The sequence below is a fragment of the Ascaphus truei genome, chromosome 18 (genome assembly GCF_040206685.1).
Source record: "Ascaphus truei isolate aAscTru1 chromosome 18, aAscTru1.hap1, whole genome shotgun sequence".
Classification (NCBI taxonomy): Eukaryota; Metazoa; Chordata; class Amphibia; order Anura; family Ascaphidae; genus Ascaphus; species Ascaphus truei.
The window spans coordinates 27,391,595-27,411,906 of NC_134500.1; the positions used below are offsets into that span (position 1 = coordinate 27,391,595).

At 44.9% G+C, this 20,312-nt stretch overlaps 1 protein-coding gene across 1 annotated transcript in view; it reads right to left on the bottom strand.

Annotated features, from left to right (window-relative positions):
• CSK (C-terminal Src kinase) overlaps positions 1-20,312 on the bottom strand; it is a 58,008-nt gene that overhangs the window by 23 nt on the left and 37,673 nt on the right. Inside the window, exons 7-12 of the mRNA XM_075576154.1 lie at positions 17,976-18,118; positions 17,575-17,665; positions 16,759-16,832; positions 12,097-12,292; positions 8,141-8,227; positions 1-3,009 (exon numbers count right to left, since the gene is read on the bottom strand). The exon at positions 1-3,009 is cut by the window's left edge and continues 23 nt beyond it. Coding sequence (XP_075432269.1) covers positions 2,827-3,009; positions 8,141-8,227; positions 12,097-12,292; positions 16,759-16,832; positions 17,575-17,665; positions 17,976-18,118 — 774 coding nt within the window. The 3' untranslated portion in view covers positions 1-2,826. The remainder of the gene's footprint in view (positions 3,010-8,140; positions 8,228-12,096; positions 12,293-16,758; positions 16,833-17,574; positions 17,666-17,975; positions 18,119-20,312) is intronic.

A 20,312-nucleotide genomic window follows, 5' to 3' on the forward strand; every position in this document is an offset into this window, starting at 1 on the left:
GTTTATTACACATATCATCTCGACAATCGCAGCATATAAACAGGAGTTTAAAGCACAGCACGGGAATAAAGAAAACAACAAAAAAAAGGGCCTTTGGAAATGAAGCCACGAGACGGCATGCACACTTATTTCCACAAGATTAAAGGCAAGCGACTCTTACAGCGTGGATTGTACCGTCCGCGCCCTTCCCCCCCCCCCCCACCCCCCAGGTCTCACAATAATAAAAAAAAGGATTCGTACTTCAGTAAAAACTCCAAACGGAAAATACAAGACAGATTTGATTGCAACAACAACAAAAGAACAGCAAACAGAGTAACGAAAACACAAGCGCAAAACCGAGCGGATAATTGAAGGCTCTTGGATGGAGATGGGTCCTTTTGCTGTCACGATGCCCCTCTCGTCCCTTGCTGCCACCATGCCCCTCGTCCCTTGCTGCCACCATGGCCCTCTCGTCCCTTGCTGCCACCATGCCCCTCGTCCCTTGCTGCCACCATGCCCCTCTCGTCCCTTGCTGCCACCATGCCCCTCTCTTCCCTTGCTGCCACCATGCCCCTCGTCCCTTGCTGCCACCATGGCCCTCTCGTCCCTTGCTGCCACCATGCCCCTCGTCCCTTGCTGCCACCATGCCCCTCGTCCCTTGCTGCCACCATGCCCCTCTCGTCCCTTGCTGCCACCATGCCCCTCTCGTCCCTTGCTGCCACCATGCCCCTCTCGTCCCTTGCTGCCACCATGCCCCTCTCGTCCCTTGCTGCCACCATGCCCCTCTCGTCCCTTGCTGCCACCATGCCCCTCTCGTCCCTTGCTGCCACCATGCCCCTCTCGTCCCTTGCTGCCACCATGCCCCTCTCTTCCCTTGCTGCCACCATGCCCCTCTCGTCCCTTGAACGCTTTGCGGCGACTCTTGACTATGTGAAAATAAATCAGCCACGTGTGGACGAGGAAGGTACAACGGAACCCAACATTGTGGCGGGGTCGGACATCATTGACTCACCAATGTGAGAGCCCTTCCTCCAGATAAAGAGGGGGGGGTTTGAGGTCAGCCGAGTGGTCACAAGGTTCAGACCCGCAAACAATTCTCCCCCCCAGCACGGGTGTGGGTTTTGGAGACAGGTGTACAACAGGCACACGTGTACCAGTACAGGGGGGGGGGGGGGGGGAGGTGTCACGTCCGTGAGGGAAGTCTCGGTTTGGTTACCGTTGCCTGTATATGGGCGTGATGCTGCTTTTTGAATGATTTCCCTGAGGCAGCCTGAACGTCTCCTCGTTCCTTCCCTGGGTGTGCACATGCCCTGTCAGGGTCCCACATTTGTAGGAGGTGGGAAGGCAGTATGGACTGGATATAATGTCAGCTGTCCTGCACCCTTAGAGAATAATACCCCGGGGTAACAAATGGATGAGTGTGCCCTGGTGGTGTGGTTCCTGGAGTATGACCGGACCCGCACTCCTTCCAGACAGCTGCACCTTTTTGTAGCGCTTCCGGAACGGAGACTCGAAATAAAGCGTTATTGGAACCTGCCAATAAAAAGTATCTGCTCCCTGCAGGCAAAGAATGAACGGAACCAACATCAGAGGACGGGAGAACTCGGAACCGCACGAGATGGGCCCGCACCGGGAGGCAAACCCGACCGCCATCTGTAATGTGCTGGGCTGCTGGAAGTTCCAGCAGTGAATAGGTTAAATCTCAGTGGTGGTTTAACCAGCGTCCCCCTCTGAAATGTCATATTTTGAATTTTAATGCTGTTTTTATTGTGTGGAAATGTCAGTGTTAATATACTTCCCTTAGCTACGTTTCCCAGCGCTGGAGATTTGGGGGGGTGGGGTGGGGGTGTCAGTAGAGAGAGAAAGAGATAGAGTGTGTGGGTAAAGAGTGAGAGCGAGTGTGTGTGTGGGTAGAGAGTGAGTGTGTGGGTAGAGAGTGAGTGAGTGTAGTGGCAGAGTGTGTGTATGTATATTGGTAGAGTGCGTGTGTATAGCGGTAGAGTGAGTGTGAGTGTGTGTAGCGTAGAGTGTGTGTATCTGTAGTGGGGGTGTGTGTATAGCAGTTGTGTGTGCGGGAGTGTGTAGCAAGTGAGTGAGTGGAGAGTGTATATAGATATATATATATATATTTCCCCTGAGCTTGGAAGAGACGCTGCCTATAACCAGGGTCCCTCACTGCTGTTGGAAGAAGCCGTGAGCGTGAGTGGGCACTGGTGGAACGCATGCACAATCCCCAAGTACCATCTCTCCAATCCCATCGTCGAGCGGGAATCTCCTCCTGCAACTTCGGGAGTTCATATTAAACCTGATAAATAAGTCTGACATGGCCCAGGAGAGGGGTGACGGGACTGAAATGTACATCCTTATCCGGCCTACTGACAAAGAACTGCAAAGCAGCTCTGATTTGGTCAACGATTTCCCCCAGGCCACGTCGACATCTCTTCCAACGCTTCTTCCCTCCAGACTCTCCCAGTGCCCTCTCCAAGCTCCTGTATACAGGGAGAGGGTAGCAAGAGAGGGGGACAGTTGAGAAGATTTGGATTCCTTTACATGATTAAGGAATATCAGCTCCTTTATAGTACGAGACCTGCAGGGCATCTTAACCCCTCCACGGGCACAGAGGTGGTAAATACGACAAGGCCGCAGGGTTCCAGAAAGCCCAATATGTATGTATGTATGTATGTATGTATGTATGTATGTATGTATGTATGTATGTATGTATGTAGGAATACACAGAAGTCCTGGTGGTGTGTATTTCCACGTTCCTGATAGGGTTGAGTCTGTTTTCTCAGCCTGTGATGGCTCAGTGGAGGTGGTGACAGGGGACCTCCTAGCCTTGTGCCTGCCTCACAGGTACAGCTCCTTGGCTTTGATATTCTCTAGCTGCTCTCGAAGGTTCCTGAAAGGGGGGCGCTGATTGGAGTCCAGGTTCCAGCACTGCTGCATCAACTCGTACACCACGTGGGGGCAGCCGTCCGGCGCCTCCATCTTATAGCCCTTCTCCACCCTGGGCACCACGTCTTTTAGGGCCTAGGAAGTAATACATTAGGCGAGTCAGACACTTTGGCACCAGAGGTGACGTTTACACATGAAAAACTCCTAAAATCTGTTCTTTTCTGTGCACCAAAACAAAGTTACACACATCCATTAAAAGGTGTCACTTGTCCACAGCGTTGGAAATACTGTATGTGAAGCGCAGCATCAGAGACAGAGCCATCATTTCCTGATCTGCTTGCAGAACTTGTGCCCCACAATGCCTTGTGTATCAATATGCAATGCATTGTGGGTTATGGCTTCAGCAAGCAGAGCAGTGATCAAACACTCTGCCTCCAACACGGATACATGCCCGCATCCTTTCCCCAACCCTCTCTAATAGAGCGCCAGAGATTGGATGCATTGTAAGGAACCCCAAGCCTCTCTAATAGCGCGACCCCCCCCCACTTCTACCTCCTAACCTCTACGCTATACGTCAGTAACCCCCCCCTCCCCTTTCTCACCCCAAAAATAATGCCTTCCTACCAGTGTTACTGCCCTAACCGTTTTGCTTATTCCCCCAACGGTAAGGGAGCACCATAGAATTTATTTAGCTAGTCTTAATCTTGACAGTACCGAGGGTCCGTCATTGCCGTCCCAATACCAGAAACTGAAGGGGTCACTATATTCCTGTATACCTTTCCTGTGTATAAAAGATGTGTAACCTTTTCTTACACATATCTCCTGTATCTGCCATCTCCATTGCTAGTAACTCCCACGGTGTCACTGTCCTTACTATATTGATCCCGTTCTCCTAATCTCACAGGTCGTCCCATGTCATCTATGCTGCCCTTACTGTAATGATCCCGTTCCCCTAATCTCACGGGACGTCCCGTGTCCTCTGTGCTGTCCTTACTGTAATGATCCCGTTCCCCTAATCTCACAGGTCGTCCCGTGTCCTCTGTGCTGCCCTTACTGTAATGATCCCGTTCCCCTAATCTCACGGGACGTCCCGTGACCTCTGTGCTGCCCTTACTGTAATGATCCCGTTCCCCTAATCTCACGGGACGTCCCGTGTCCTCTGTGCTGTCCTTACTGTAATGATCCCGTTCCCCTAATCTCACAGGTCGTCCCGTGTCCTCTGTGCTGCCCTTACTGTAATGATCCCGTTCCCCTAATCTCACGGGACGTCCCGTGTCCTCTGTGCTGTCCTTACTGTAATGATCCCGTTCCCCTAATCTCACGGGACGTCCCGTGTCCTCTGTGCTGTCCTTACTGTAATGATCCCGTTCCCCTAATCCCACGGGACGTCCCGTGTCCTCTGTGCTGTCCTTACTGTAATGATCCCGTTCCCCTAATCTCATGGGACGTCCCGTGTCCTCTGTGCTGCCCTTAGCAGCTTTTTGCTGTGCAGCAGCCCATATTTAAAGTAGCACATTTTTTAAATAACATGCAGTGTGGGGTTTAAAAGGGTATTCAAAAGGAGTGAACAAGTGAACAACACAACACTTATTGGCCCTGAATCCTGAATTTTAACTACGCTGGAAATGAGGATATTATCTATCCCAGACGGCACATCTCAGCACGAAACTTTTGCTGCTATGCCACCGTTACTATTTATATTTGCTGTGACCTCACTTTTCAAAATATGGACTTCTTTCTACCAGCCTCATTATGTCTCCAACTCTATTCACATATCTCCATTTTTCCTTCACCACTTCTCAGTTCACATGAACTCCTTTCTTGCCTGCGCCCTCTGACACTACACAGCTATACCCCCTGCACTAAATCACACCCCTACAAATCCTCCTCACACATTCTCTTTCTTTCATGCTTCTCCTCCTCGCTTCTGGGGATATATCTCCCAATCCTGGTCCCTGACTTATTTCTACATGCTCTCGTGCTCGCCTCCCACATGCAACTTCTACTCCGTCCTCCCCTCCAACCTCATACCCATCCCCTGCCACCCTCCCTCCTCTCTCCCTTTCTCCTGTGCCCTTTGGAATGCTTGCTCCCTTTCTAACAAGTTCCTCTCTGTGCATGACTTCTTTCTCTCTCACTCCCTGCTTCTCTTTGCTATAACTGAGACCTGGCTCACTCAGTCTGACTCTGCTCTGGAAGCTGCCCTCTCCTATGGTGGCCTTTCCTTCTCCCACACTCCGCGCACTGATGGCAGGGGTGGAGGCGTGGGGCTCCTGCTCTCCTCTCTCTGCCATTACCGAACCCTTCCTATTCCCCCCTCTCTAGCTTTTCCCTCCTTTGAGGCTCACACTGTCCAGATCTTCTCTCCTCTCCCTGTCCACGTGGCGGTCATCTATCGCCCACCTACCTCTACTCATCCCCCTTCTGCCTTTCTCTCTCACTTTGAATCCTGGCTCTCCTTCTTTCTCTCCTCTCTGAGTCCCCTTTTCTTCTCATTGGGGACGTCACCTGCCACATTGCTGACCTCTCTCTCTCCCTTGAGCCTCTTCTTTTGGCCTTCAACAGTAGCCAGCACCCACAAGGATGGCCACTACCTAGACCTGGTTTTCACTAAAAACATTCTCTCTGATTTCTCCATTTCCCCCCTTTCCTCTCTCTGACAATCACCACATCTCATTTTCTCTCTCTCTCGCTTCTCCACTTCTCCCCCTCCCCCTCGTTTCTGCAGAAACATGCGCTCTATTAAACCTACAAGCTTTTGATTGCACTTTACGCTCCTCCCCCTCCTCTCTCAGCCCTGCTACAGACCCCGAGAACCTGGCCAGGAACTACAACTCTGTCCTATCCTCCTCTCTTGATCTGCATGCCCCGCTTTCTCTCTGCCGTCCTCGCCCTTCTAACCCCAGACCCTGGCTAAATTCCCGCACGCGCATGCTGCGTTCCTCCACTCATTCCTCTGAACGCCTCTGGAGGAAATCTCATACTCTCGCAGACTTCCTTCACTACAAATTTATGCTATCCTGTTTCAACTCTGCCCTCTCGCAAGCTAAACAAGCCTACTTTTCTTTACTAATCAACATGCACAAGTCTAACCCACGCAGACTCTTCTCTGTCTTTGACTCCCTACTCAGACCACCTCTGCTGCCTCTTCTTCTTCCTCCATTTCACCTCAGGACTTTGCTGATTATTTCAAGGAAAAGGTGAAATCCATACGTCAGAACATCCCCTCTGTTTCCTCCTCCCATTCTACACCGCTTCCCAACTCTCCTCCTGCCTTCCTTGACTCTTTTTCCACTATCACAGAGAAGGAAGGGTCACTGCTGATCTCCTCTTCTCCCTCTACCACTTGACCCCATTCCCTCCCATCTCCTAAAACCTCTTGCTCCTACTATAATCCCTACGCTCACACACATTTTTAACTCTTCCCGCTACTCTGGTACCTTTCCCTCCTCCTTCAAACATGTAACAGTTATACCATTACTCAAAAACAGCAAGCTTGACCCTTCCTGTCTTTCTAACTATTGACCTGTCTACCTCCTGCCTTATGCCTTATGCCTATAAACTCCTTGAACGTCTTGTATTCTCTCGCTTGCTCCATTTTGTCACCACCTATTCTCTCCCAGACCCTCTACAATCTGGCTTCCGCACTGCTCACTCCACTGAAACAGCCCTCACTAAAATAACTAATGACCACCATGCTGCCAAATACAGAATTCATTACACTCTGCTCATATTACTTGACCTCTGCAGCATTTGATACTGTGGACCACCCTCTTTTCACATTCTCCATACTCATGGCATTCGTAACAAAGCTCTATCCTGGATCTCCTCCTACCTCTCCCACCGTACTTTCAGTGTCTCTTCTGCTAACACCTCCTTCATCGATCAATCTCTCTGTGGGGGTACCCCAGGGCTCTGTCCTGGGACCACTCCTCTTTTCTCTGCACACACTCTCTCTAGGTGACCTAATCACATCTCTTGGGTTTAAATATCACCTCTATGCTGATGACACACACATTTACTTTTCAACCCCTGACCTTACACCTGCTGTACAGACCAAAGTTTCCAAATGTGTCTCTGCGATATCATCCTGGATGGCCCTCCACCAACTTAAACTTAACATGGCAAAAACAGAGCTCCTCATACTTCCTCCCAAACCTGGCCCTTATACCTCCATTACTGTTGGAAGTTCTGTCATACACCCAGTAACGCAAGCACACTGCCTAGGGGGTCATACTCGACTCCTCTCTCACATTCAAAATGTATCTAAAACCTCCGCAATATTACAAAGATACGCCCTTTCCTCTGTTGCTCGACTGCCGAAACTATGACAGAGGCCCTCATTCTCTCCCGTCTCGACTACTGTAACCTCCTGCTGTCCGGCCTTCCTGCCTCTCACCTGTCTATCCTACAATCTATCCTAAACAATGCTGTCAGAATCACTCTACTTTTTCCTAAATCTGTCTCAGCATCTCCCCTGCTGAAATCACTCTCCTGGCTTCCTATCAAATCCCGCATCTCGCACTCAGTTCTCCTCCTCACTTTTAAAGCTTTACACTCTTCTGCCCCTCCTTACATCTCAGCCCTAATTTCTCGCTATGCACCATCCAGACTCTTGCGTTCTTCTCAAGGATGTCTTCTCTTTACCCCCTTTTGTATCTAAAGCCCTCTCTCACCTTAAACCTTTTTCACTGACTGCCCCACACCTCTGGAATGCCCTTCCCCTCAATACCCGACTAGCACCCTCTCTATCCACCTTTAAGACCCACCTTAAAACACACTTGCTTAAAGAAGCATATGAGTAGCTCCATGGCTGATACTTTACACCTGATACATAAAGCTTGGCCCTCTGAAGACGCACTTACCAGAACGCCCCATACTGTTTCTGTACGTTCTTCCTACCTACCAACAAATTAGACTGTAAGCTTTTCAGAGCAGGGACTCCTTTTCCTAAATGTTACTTTTATGTCTGAAGCACTTCTTCCCATGATCTGTTATTTATATTATTTGTTATTTATATGATTGTCACGTGTGTTACTACTGTGAAGCGCTATGTAAATGAATGGCGCTATATAAATAAAGATACACATACATACTGTAATGATCCCGTTCCCCTAATCTCTAGGGACGTCCCGTGTCCTCTGTGCTGTTCTTACTGTAATGATCCCGTTCCCCTTATCTCACGGGATGTCCCGTATCCTCTGTGCTGCCCTTACTGTAATGATCCCGTTCCCCTAATCTAATAGGACGTCCCCCAAAGACTTACAATGCGCGGATAAGGCACGCGGCCGAAGGAATAGATTTCCCAGAGCAGAATCCCGAAACTCCACACGTCGGACTTGGTGGAAAAAAGCTGCAAGACACAGGATAATTAGATCATTAATACTCAGAATTGGGCTCAGAATACAGGAGTGAAAAAAGGTGTATAGAGGTGCGCTCAAATGGAATTGTGATAAGTGGAAAAAAATAAGTGTTAATAAGGGGCTAAATAAGTAACCTAATTTTTCGGAGCACGAAGCTCTAAGTGACGAAGTGCAGCTAGTACAGGAGGATGCTCGGGGCATCAACAGGAGGATTGTGATAAGTAATAATACCAGCGCAAAATTCACATAATAAATCTTTAGTTATTGTATAAAAATCGCCACGCTTGAGCAGGGGGCTAAGGGAATAAGGGGCTAAGGGTCCCCACATGGACGAGTGGTAGAACCAGTAAAGAAGGCCCCCGCTCCTGGTTGGATGGCACAGGCATGTGTGCGGGTCATACGAAGTCGGCCCTTACCCCCTTTCTTCATCTCCCACGGAACTGCCGGTACCATCACACCGGGAGCGGGTGCCTTCCCTACCGGTTCTACCACTCGTCTGTGTGTGGACCCTTAGGCCACGTGCGCCACAGACCACATCACAGCCCCCTATGGGGCAGTCCCCAGTGGCCGTGCAAAGCGCGATGACGCGTACGCTGGCAGGGAAGACAAGGATTGTGTCTTCCCGACGTCGCGATAACGTGATCGGCAGGCAGCCAATGGATGGGCAGATTTGCCAGTCATGGCCGCGCCCCATCAACATGGCCCCGCCTCTGGCGCATCCCATCGCTCCCATACAGACCGCGGCTTTTACCTGTGCACGTGACGCTAGGCGCGCATGCAGCAGTATATACTGTGGCGTCGCCTTATCCTCCTGCTCAAGCTTGGCGATTTTTCTCCAGAACTTACCTTGTGACGTCCATGGAAGTCCGGTAACAACGTATCACCGGTAACTCCCTATGTAGCACTTGCTCGTGGGTTGTTTTACCATTTGATTGTTTTATTATATATGCTTTTTATACAATAAATAGAAGAAAAAGGCACACAATGCGCACCAGGGATTAAAATAAAGTAATGGTATTTATTGATTACAACAAAAAATAACTGAGGGGATCCAACCCCACCTCAGTACACATGGGCCATAGATCCGGCTGATTGTGACAATAGTGACAAAAGCCACACATAAGGGTAAATGTATCTAATTAGACTAGATCTACACACAACACAACGATTAAAGGAATAAATAAAAAGACATTGTGTTGTGTGTAGATCTAGTCTAATTAGATACATTTACCCTTATGTGTGGCTTTTGTCACTATTGTCACAATCAGCCGGATATATGGCCCATGTGTACTGAGGTGGGGTTGGATCCCCTCAGTTATTTTTTGTTTAAATCAATAAATACCATTACAGTACTTTATTTTAATCCCTGGTGCGCATTGTGTGCATTTTTCTTCTTTCCATCTCAAGGTGCCCCCCATTTTGGGGGTCACCTTATTCCAGGAGCCCATTGGGGATACGCTCCAAACACATGCTGCAAGAGGATTAATGCTTCCAGCAAACCGTATATCTGCAGCACGAGATCTGAATTTCCTATTTTCTCTGCTTTTTATACAATAACTAAAGATTTATTATGTGAATTGTGCGCTGGTATTATTCCTTATCAGAATACTGGAAGCAAACTGTCCACCATTTTGAAACCTTCCAAGCTTTTGAAAGCATGGGAACCAGGCAGTGATTGGCGCTTACCAACACGGCTCCCGATACTTCCCGGTAAAGGTTTCTGGCGTTAGTTCCTGGTTTCGCACTGGGCTTTAAATGGCCATCCAATAAAAAGCCAACTGATGGCTTTGCAGCTTCCTATTGGCTCCCGGGAATTGTATAATTTAAATTGCCATTGTGTGTGCCCAGCTGGAGACTGAACGGCGAGTCTGTAACATCGTCACCGGTTACCATGGAAACCGGGAACAGCTCTGGGGGGCCCACTGCTGTCCCCATCAGAGAGCCGTTACATAGTTACATTATTACATAGTTACATAGTAGATGAGGGTGAAAAAAGACATAGGTCCATCAATTTCAACCTGTGCTAAATTTAGACAACAGATACTTTATCCTATATCTATACTTACTTATTGATCCAGAGGAAGGCAAACAAAAAAACCCCAGAGTCATATCATCCAATGATATCTCATAAGGGAAAAATAAATTCCTTCCTGACTCCAAGAATTGGCAATCAGATTACTCCCTGGATCAACATCCTTCCCATGTATACTTATTTGATATATCCCTGTATACCTTTCCTTTCTAAAAAGTTATCCGACCTTTTAATGAACAAATCTATTGTATCTGCCATCACAGTGTCTATGGGTAATGAATTCCACATTTTAACTGCCCTTACGGTAAAGAACTCTTTCCTTTTTTTGCTGGTGAAATTTCCTTTCCTCCAACCTTAAGGGATGGTCCGAGTCCTTTGTACTGTCCTTGGGATGAATAGTTCTTTTGAAAGCTCCTTGTACTGTCCCCGAATATATTTGTATATAGTTATCATATCCCCTCTTTTCTAATGTAAATAAATCTAATTTAGCTAGCCTCTCCTAATAAGTTAGATTGTCTATACCCTTTATTAATTTGGTGGCTCTTCTCTGCACTCTCTCTAGTTCCAGAATGTATTTTCTAAGGAGTGGTGCCCAAAATTGTACTCCATATTCAAGGTGTGGTCTTACTAATTGCTTTGTAAAGGGGCATAATTATGTTTACTTCCCTTCCATCCATTGCCCGTTTAATGCAAGATAAGATCTGGTTGCCTTTGCAGTTACTGCATGACATTGGGCACTATTGCTAAGCCTGCTATCTACAAGCACTCCTAAATCCTTCTCCATCAAGGATTCCCACAATTTATCCCCATTTAAATTGAAATCGCCTGTTTATTCTTGCTTCCCAAATGCATAACCTTACATTTATCTGTATTAAATCTCATCTGCCATTTACCTGCCCAAGTTTCCAGTCTCTCCAAGTCCTTCTGGAGAGAAATTACATCCTGCTCTGATTCTATTACCTTACACAATTTAGTATCAGCAAGGATGGAGACTTTGCTCTTGATGCCAACCTCAAGGTCATTAATAAACATGTTAAAAAGCAGGGGTCCCAGTACCGATCCCTGAAGTACTCCACTCACGACCCTAGCCAAACCTGAAAAAGTTCCATTTATGACAACCCTCTGTTGTCTGTCTTTCAACCAGTTTCAATCCAGGTGCATATATTTTTACTGAGTCCAATTTGCTTTATTATTTACACCAACCTCCTGTGTGGAACTGTATCAAAAGCCTTTGCAAAATCTAAGTAGACCACATCAACTGCATTATCCTGGTCTAAATTCCTACTTAGCTCCTCAAAGAAACAAATAAGGTTAGTTTGGCAAGATCTATCCTTCATAAATCCATGCTGACTATTACTAATAATTTTGTTTTCCATGAGGTATTCCTGAATATTATCCCGTATTAAACCTTCAAGTAGTTTCCCTACAATTGAAGTCAGGCTTACAGGTCTGTAATTTCCCGGTTGTGATCTAGCTCCCTTTATAAATATAGGCACCACATCTGCTTTATTCCAATCTTGTGGTATAGAACATGTGGAAATGGAGTCCTTGAATATTAAATGTAATGGTTTGGCTATTACTGAGCTTAACTACTTGAGAACTCTTGGATGTATGCCATCGGGGCCAGGTGCCTTATTTACTTTAATTTTTTTCAAGCTGTCTATGAACTTCTTCCTCAGTTAACCAATTGGTCATTAATATGGAGGTTGTGGCTTCCTCCTGCGGCACTACTATTGAAATTGATTCTTCCCTGGTATATACAGATAAGGGGACCCCTTAACCCTGTCACTGCCATTACTAGTACACGGATATGTAGTCGGGACTGACCTTCTCCCGCAGAGCCTCCGGCGCTGTCCACTTGACCGGCAGTTTGCTGGAGTCCTGTATGGCAGACGCCTCCTTTGTGAGCCCGAAGTCGCTGACCTTGGCGATGTTATCTTCCGAAACCAACACGTTGCGAGCGGCTAAATCTCGGTGCACAAAATTATTATCCTCCAGGTACTCCATACCCTCCGACACGTCTCTGGGGGGGAAGAGGGAGGGGCAGGGGGGACACTTAACCCAGGGAATTGGGAGTCTGACCTCTTAACCCTGTCACTGCCATTAGTACACATTGGCCCTAGGAGGGACTGACCCCTTAGCCCTGTCACTGCCATTAGTACACTTTGCTCCTAGGAGGGACTGACCCCTTAACCCTGTCACTGCCATTAGTACACTTTGCTCCTAGTAGGGACTGACCCCTTAGCCCTGTCACTGCCATTAGTACACTTTGCTCCTAGGAGGGACTGACCCCTTAGCCCTGTCACTGCCATTAGTACACATTGGCCCTAGGAGGGACTGACCCCTTAGCCCTGTCACTGCCATTAGTACACTTTGCTCCTAGGAGGGACTGACCCCTTAGCCCTGTCATTGCCATTAGTACACTTTGCTCCTATTAGGAATGCAGATGCTCGATGGTCTCACGGTGGATTAACCCCTTACAGCTCCCACATCTATATAACAGACACATGGTAGCACACCGCTCACCAAATATTACAATAGAAAAGGGCTCGGTGCATAGGGAAAATATATAGATACACACAGAATTAATGACCACAAGGGGTCACTGTAGCCCTAGAAATTGCACTCCGTCCATAAAGCAGAAAACAACACGTGGAACACATGTATGTAACCAGCAGTGGGAAAGCCGGCTCCCTCTAATGAGAGACAGTATAGAGGGAGCAACAAGGAGGCTTATCAGAAGCACAACATGTCTCATTAAAATTCAAATAATTAACTTTAATAACAATTCATCTCGCCGAAAGACGTGATAATATGTACAGTGACGTGGAAATAAAATCCCCACAGAGGAGACAGGTGGGTATATAGGTACAGTGCATACGTAGGTACTGTATGTCAATATTCCTGCCACAGTATATACCCCATTCAGTGGGTCAATGCTGGGATGCGATCCCTTAGTGTGTGTGTATATATATATATATATATATATATATATATATGTGTGTATATAAATAATACACCACATATATAGAATACCTATGGTTAGTATGACAGAATAAATCACTCCAAAATATATATGTATACAGTATAGTGCAGAAGACGCTCATGTACATACTCTTTATATATACTCGCGTTCATTTAGTCCATCACTTTCTACACCACGGGGAGTGGGATCCAGGTATATTATTTCATTTACCATTTAATTTTGAGCATTTGGGGAGGGGTCCACTAGGCTGCACAATTCTATACGCCCCTTCACCATGGATTATATTACACAAACACTGCACCTTTCCAGGAGAATTCCGGCGACTCCATATCCTATTCACCTGGTTACGCCAATCTACATGGCTCGCGTCATAACATATATGCGCTGACATGTACTGTACGTGTGAGCATCTTCACAGGTGCATTTCTCTCTCTATAAGTGCGGAGTCACCCATGCACAAACACAGGCACGTAAACATAAGCATGTATTTATCTGTGTATATTAACATCGTCACAGCACTATGGGGAGTGGGACCCAGGTATATTTGTAATTTAAATATTTATTAGAGGATTCGTTTTGACCACTTTGGGCGAATACACTAAGTTAGCACAATTCTGCATTCTGTATACACCAACACCCTCCTGTTCTTACTAATAATAATAATATTATTATTATTATTATTATATTAGCACAATCCTGTATACACCAACACACTCCTGTTCTTACTAATAATAATATTATTATTATTATATTAGCACAATTCTGCATTCTGTATACACTAACACCCTCCTGTTCTTACTACTAATACTATTATTATTATTATTATTATTATATTAGCACAATTCTGCATTCTGTATACACCAACACACTCCTGTTCTTACTAATAATATTATTATTATTATATTAGCACACTTCTGCATTCTGTATACACCAACACACTCCTGTTCTAACTACTACTAATATTATTATTATTATATTAGCACAATTCTGCATTCTGTATACACCAACACCCTCCTGTTCTTACCAATAATAATATTATTATTATTATATTAGCACAATTCTGTATACACCAACACACTCCTGTTCTTACTAATAATAATATTATTATTATATTAGCACAATTCTGCAATCTGTATACACTAACACCCTCCTGTTCTTACTACTAATACTATTATTATTATTATATTAGCACAATTCTGCATTCTGTATACACCAACACCCTCCTGTTCTTACTAATAATAGTATTATTATTATATTAGCACAATTCTGCATTCTGTATACACTAACTCCCTCCTGTTCTTACTACTAATAATATTATTATATTAGCACAATTCTGCATTCTGTATACACTAACACCCTCTTGTTCTTACTACTAATATTATTATTATATTAGCACAATTCTGCATTCTGTATACACTAACTCCCTCCTGTTCTTACTAATAATAATATTATTATTATATTAGCACAATTCTGCATTCTGTATACACTAACACCCTCCTGTTCTTACTAATAATAGTATTATTATTATATTAGCACAATTCTGCATTCTGTATACACTAACTCCCTCCTGTTCTTACTAATAATAATAATATTATTATTATTATTATATTAGCACAATTCTGCATTCTGTATACACTAACACCCTCATGTTCTTACTAATCATAGTATTATTATTATTATTATATTAGCACAATTATGCATTCTGTATACACTAACTCCCTCCTGTTCTTACTAATAATAATATTATTATTATTATATTAGCACAATTCTGCCTTCTGTATACACCAGCACCCTCCTGTTCTTACTAATAATATTATTATTATTATTATATTAGCACAATTCTGCCTTCTGTATACACCAGCACCCTCCTGTTCTTACTAATAATATTATTATTATTATTATATTAGCACAATTCTGCATTCTGTATACACTAACACCCTCATGTTCTTACTAATCATAGTATTATTATTATTATTATATTAGCACAATTCTGCCTTCTGTATACACCAGCACCCTCCTGTTCTTACTAATAATATTATTATTATTATTATATTAGCACAATTCTGCCTTCTGTATACACCAGCACCCTCCTGTTCTTACTAATAATATTATTATTATTATTATTATATTAGCACAATTCTGCATTCTGTATACACTAACACCCTCATGTTCTTACTAATCATAGTATTATTATTATTATTATATTAGCACAATTCTGCCTTCTGTATACACCAGCACCCTCCTGTTCTTACTAATAATATTATTATTATTATTATATTAGCACAATTCTGCCTTCTGTATACACCAGCACCCTCCTGTTCTTACTAATAATATTATTATTATTATTATTATATTAGCACAATTCTGCATTCTGTATACACTAACACCCTCATGTTCTTACTAATCATAGTATTATTATTATTATTATATTAGCACAATTCTGCATTCTGTATACACTAACTCCCTCCTGTTCTTACTAATAATAATATTATTATTATTATATTAGCACAATTCTGCCTTCTGTATACACCAGCACCCTCCTGTTCTTACTACTCATGCCTCACACAAGCACTGATACACGGGTGCATGATTACCCTCACGCAGGACTCATAGAGCTATTTTAGCCGATTCTGTGCACATGCGCTGCAATTTGAGTGCTATGCTGCCCCTATACTAATATCTATATGTATAGACGGCAAGACGATATTGTATCTCGGTGTACCTTATGATCTACCAACAATTATCTATTACCTATTGACTATCCTATTATAGGACACCACAAGATACCCAGAGATAGCACCCAGCAATAGGGTAGTGTCCATTATAGGGTGTCCATCTAGTCATTTTGCATGTGCACTATATACATATATATTTTGGAGTGATTTACTCTGTCATACTAACCATAGGTATTCTATATATGTGGTGTATTATTTATATACACACACATATATATATATATATATATATACACACACTAAGGGATAGCATCCCAGCATTGATCCACTGAATGGGGTATATACTGTGGCAGGAATATTGACATACAGTACCTACGTATGCACGGTACCTATATACCCACCTGTCTCCTCTGTGGGGATTTTATTTCCACGTTCCACGTCCATGTACATATTATCACGTCTTTCGTCGAGATGAATTGTTATTAAAGTTAATTATTTTTATTTTAATGAGACATGTTAAGCCTCCTTGTTGCTCCCTCTATACTGTCTCTCATTAGAGGGAGCCGGCTTTCCCATTGCTGGTTACATACATGTGTTCCACGTGTTGTTTCCTGCTTAATGGACCCTTGAGTGCAATTTCTAGGGCTGCAGTGACCCCTTGTGGTCATTAATTCTGTGTGTAGCTCCCACATCTACCAAGGACATTACTGAGGTCGTCTGCTACATCTGTGCTTGGGATCATTGTTCCTGCGCAAACGCCAGCTCCCCGCCCTCGATTCACCCGGACAGCTCCCGGGCGCCGGTGCTCCGGTCCGGCTGGGTACTTACAGGGAGAACTTGAGCAGACAGTCACCACCCAGCACTGATCGGCCTCGAGATCTCAGATAATCCACCAAGCTTCCCTGGGGGACAGAGAAAGGATGGGCGTTGGTCTACGTGGACTGGCCACGGCCCAGCACTCTTCCCACCAATAACACCACCCAGTTTAGTTTACCAAGGCCCAAAGACCCCTAGTAAAGTGGCCAAAACCAACAAGGTCTTCTCAAATCAAGTTCTTGGAGATCCACTCCTGCCACCAAGTGGCCCCTGTGCGCCATGACACACTGCCAATTTCCTAGGGGTAGTGACCTGCACAAAAGGGGGGAGGTCATCTCAGGCCACTGACATCACCACGGTGGTGACGCCGAGATGATGTGACCACCCCGGGAGTGATCGCATGATCGGCACGTGCCGGGCTGGGCTGTGGTCATGGACGTGGCAGGACCATTTGGCGCGATGGGGTTAGTATAAAGTTTGGGTCTCAAATAGGAAGAAAATACACCATTTTAACCCCCACCCCCCCCCCAAAAAAACAGATGTAAAAACCTCCCCGCCTGTATTCTAACAGATAAACACGCGGGAGAAAGCAATATGGCGGCTCCTTCTGAGGAGATGAGCCATGCTGGGGGTGGGCGTGTATGTGCCGGGGTGTGGGGTGCTGGGTTACCCCGTCCCTGTCCCATCCCCAGGCCCTTTCTGATGATGTCACACAGAGGGACCTCATGATCCTGGTGTCAGTACGTTCCACACCCGGTCTCAGGTCTAATGGGGCGGACACACACACTCTCACACACACACACACACACACACACTGGGGGGTGTCACCTTTGCCATGAACTCGGTGACGATGAACAGGCTGCTTTTATCTTCCACGATCACGCCCAGAAGCTGCACCAGATTCTTATGTCGCAATTGCCTAAAAACACAAATTGGGGCGAGGGGTTAATAATTCTTCCCGGAGACATCGCAGGGATCACAGCGCCTCTGTATTAGGAGGAGAGTGGTACGTGTCCCTCTGTATTAGGAGGAGGTGAGAGATGTGTCCCTGTCTGTGTATTAAGAGGGGGTGAGAGCTACATGTCCCTGTCTGTGTATTAGGAGGGGGTGAGAGGTACGTGTCACTGGGTATTAGGAGGGGGTGAGAGGTACGTGTCACTGGGTATTAGGAGGGGTGAGAGGTACGTGACCCACACTACACAGACATGACCCCCCCCCCCGTCACTCACGTCATCACCAGCGCCTCCGCTACAAACGCCTGCGCCGTGGCGTCATTTTTGATACATTTGACTGCGACCTTGTTCCCTCGGTGCTCGCCGAGCATGACGTCTGTAAGGTGGGACGGGGGACGGAGACCCCCCAATAATAAACATTAACCGCGTCATAAACAGGGAAATATATACAGTGTGCACACACACACATTATATATATATATATCACACAAAAAAGCAGAGACAGCACACCACATATACAAAACAATTAGCTCACAATTGCAAGTGTGCGAGTCATAAATAAAGATACTTCCCCAAAATGAAATGACCAGGGAAGGAGACAGCATGACAGGGAGATGAAAACCACCTGCAAACACAATTGAAGCAACTACCTGACAACCCAGGAGTTGGGATCGTCTACATGCTCCCAAAATCCACAAACCAGGAAACCCCGGCAGACCTATTATAACAGGTATGGATGCACTCACTGAACAAATATCAGGCTTAGTGGAGAATATCCTCAAACCTTTAGTCAGAAGCACCAACAGCTTCATACAAGATACCACAGATTTTCTCAATAACCTTATCAACATCAACCAACTACCATCCAACACACTGCTAGTTACCATGGATGTAGAATCCCTTTACAGCAACATCCCCCACAAGGATGGTATTGAGGCATGCCTGCATTTCCTTACAACATCTCCCCTGGATCAGAAATACAGCGCTGATGTAATTACCAAACTGATAGAATACATCCTCACACACAACTACTGCAGCTTCAACAAGGAAATGTACCTACAACTAATGGGGACTGCAATGGGTACCAAGATGGCACTGCAATATGCCAATCTTTTCATGGCAAATCTTGAACAAAGATTCCTAACTACATACCTCCACAAACCTTACAAATACTACAGATACATTGATGACCTGTTTATAATATGGACAGAGGGTGAAGGAAACCTAAAACAATTCCACGAGTCCCTGAACTCAATCCATCCATCAATTAAACGCAAAATGGATTATTCGGCAAACCTAATAAACTTTCTAGATACTACAGTAACACTGAAAGATGGCAAACTACACACATCTGCATACAAGAAACCAACTGACAGATGCAGTTACCTCCACAACTCCAGCTTCCATCCCACTCATACCAAACAAGGTATCATACACAGCCAGGCTATAAGATACCACCTCATATGTTCTGACACTGAAGACAGAAACAGGCATCTCACAACCCTGACCGAATCGTTCAGACGGAAGGGATACAAACCAAAGACCATTGCCAGAACTGTTACCTCTCCACTAAAAGCCCCACGAGAACACCTGCTACAATACAGACATAAAGAACCTACCACACCGCATACCACTAGTGGCCGCATACAACCCTACCCTAGAGGGTATACGAAAAATAATCAAAGATCTGCAACCCATGCTGACAGAGGATGCGACATTAAAAGAAATCTTTCCCAAACCTCCCATTCTTGCATTTAGGCAACCACCAAACCTCAAACAGAAATTAGTCAGCAGAAAACTTCACAACGAACTTAAAGACATGGATAATGGCACAAAACCGTGCAACAACAAACGCTGCAAACTCTGCAAACATATTTGCCAAGATCCCACAGCCAGTCACAACCATGGAACATTCAATGTCAAAGGATCATACAGCTGCACATCCAGGAATATAGTGTATATGATTCAGTGCAACAAATGTGACCAAGGATGCTACATTGGGGAAACCAGCCAAAAACGTCAATGAATGAATATGCACAGACTCTATACTCCATCATAAAGAAGGAAGATACTGCTCACCTGTGGGACATCACTTCTCACAGCCAGATCATTCCATAAATGATTTAAAAATCAAAATCCTCAATGGAATGTTTAAAAGCACCCAAGAACGGAAAACATAATGGTGAAAGGCGGGGCTGCAGACCTGTCTAAGACATGCAAATGAGCACACAGTAATATTTCCATTTGATATATATATATAGATATATATATATATATACATACATACATACATACACACACACACACACACACACACACATAGGCTGGGCTTAAAAGCTGTGCAAATGCAGCAAGCATCATCTTATAGTGATTTGAAGCAAAAGGTGGCACTGTGTGCTCATTTGCATGTCATTTCCCAGAATCCCTTGCTGCAGTGGAAGCACTGTATGCTGGGTGATAATGGTGAAAGGCATTATATATATATATATATATATATATATATATATATATATAGTAAATATATAGTAAATTACCTATATACCTATATATAATTACCTATAGTAAAAGGTGCGCAAATTATCAGGTGTAAGCAATATGAGTGAGGGCCCTAAG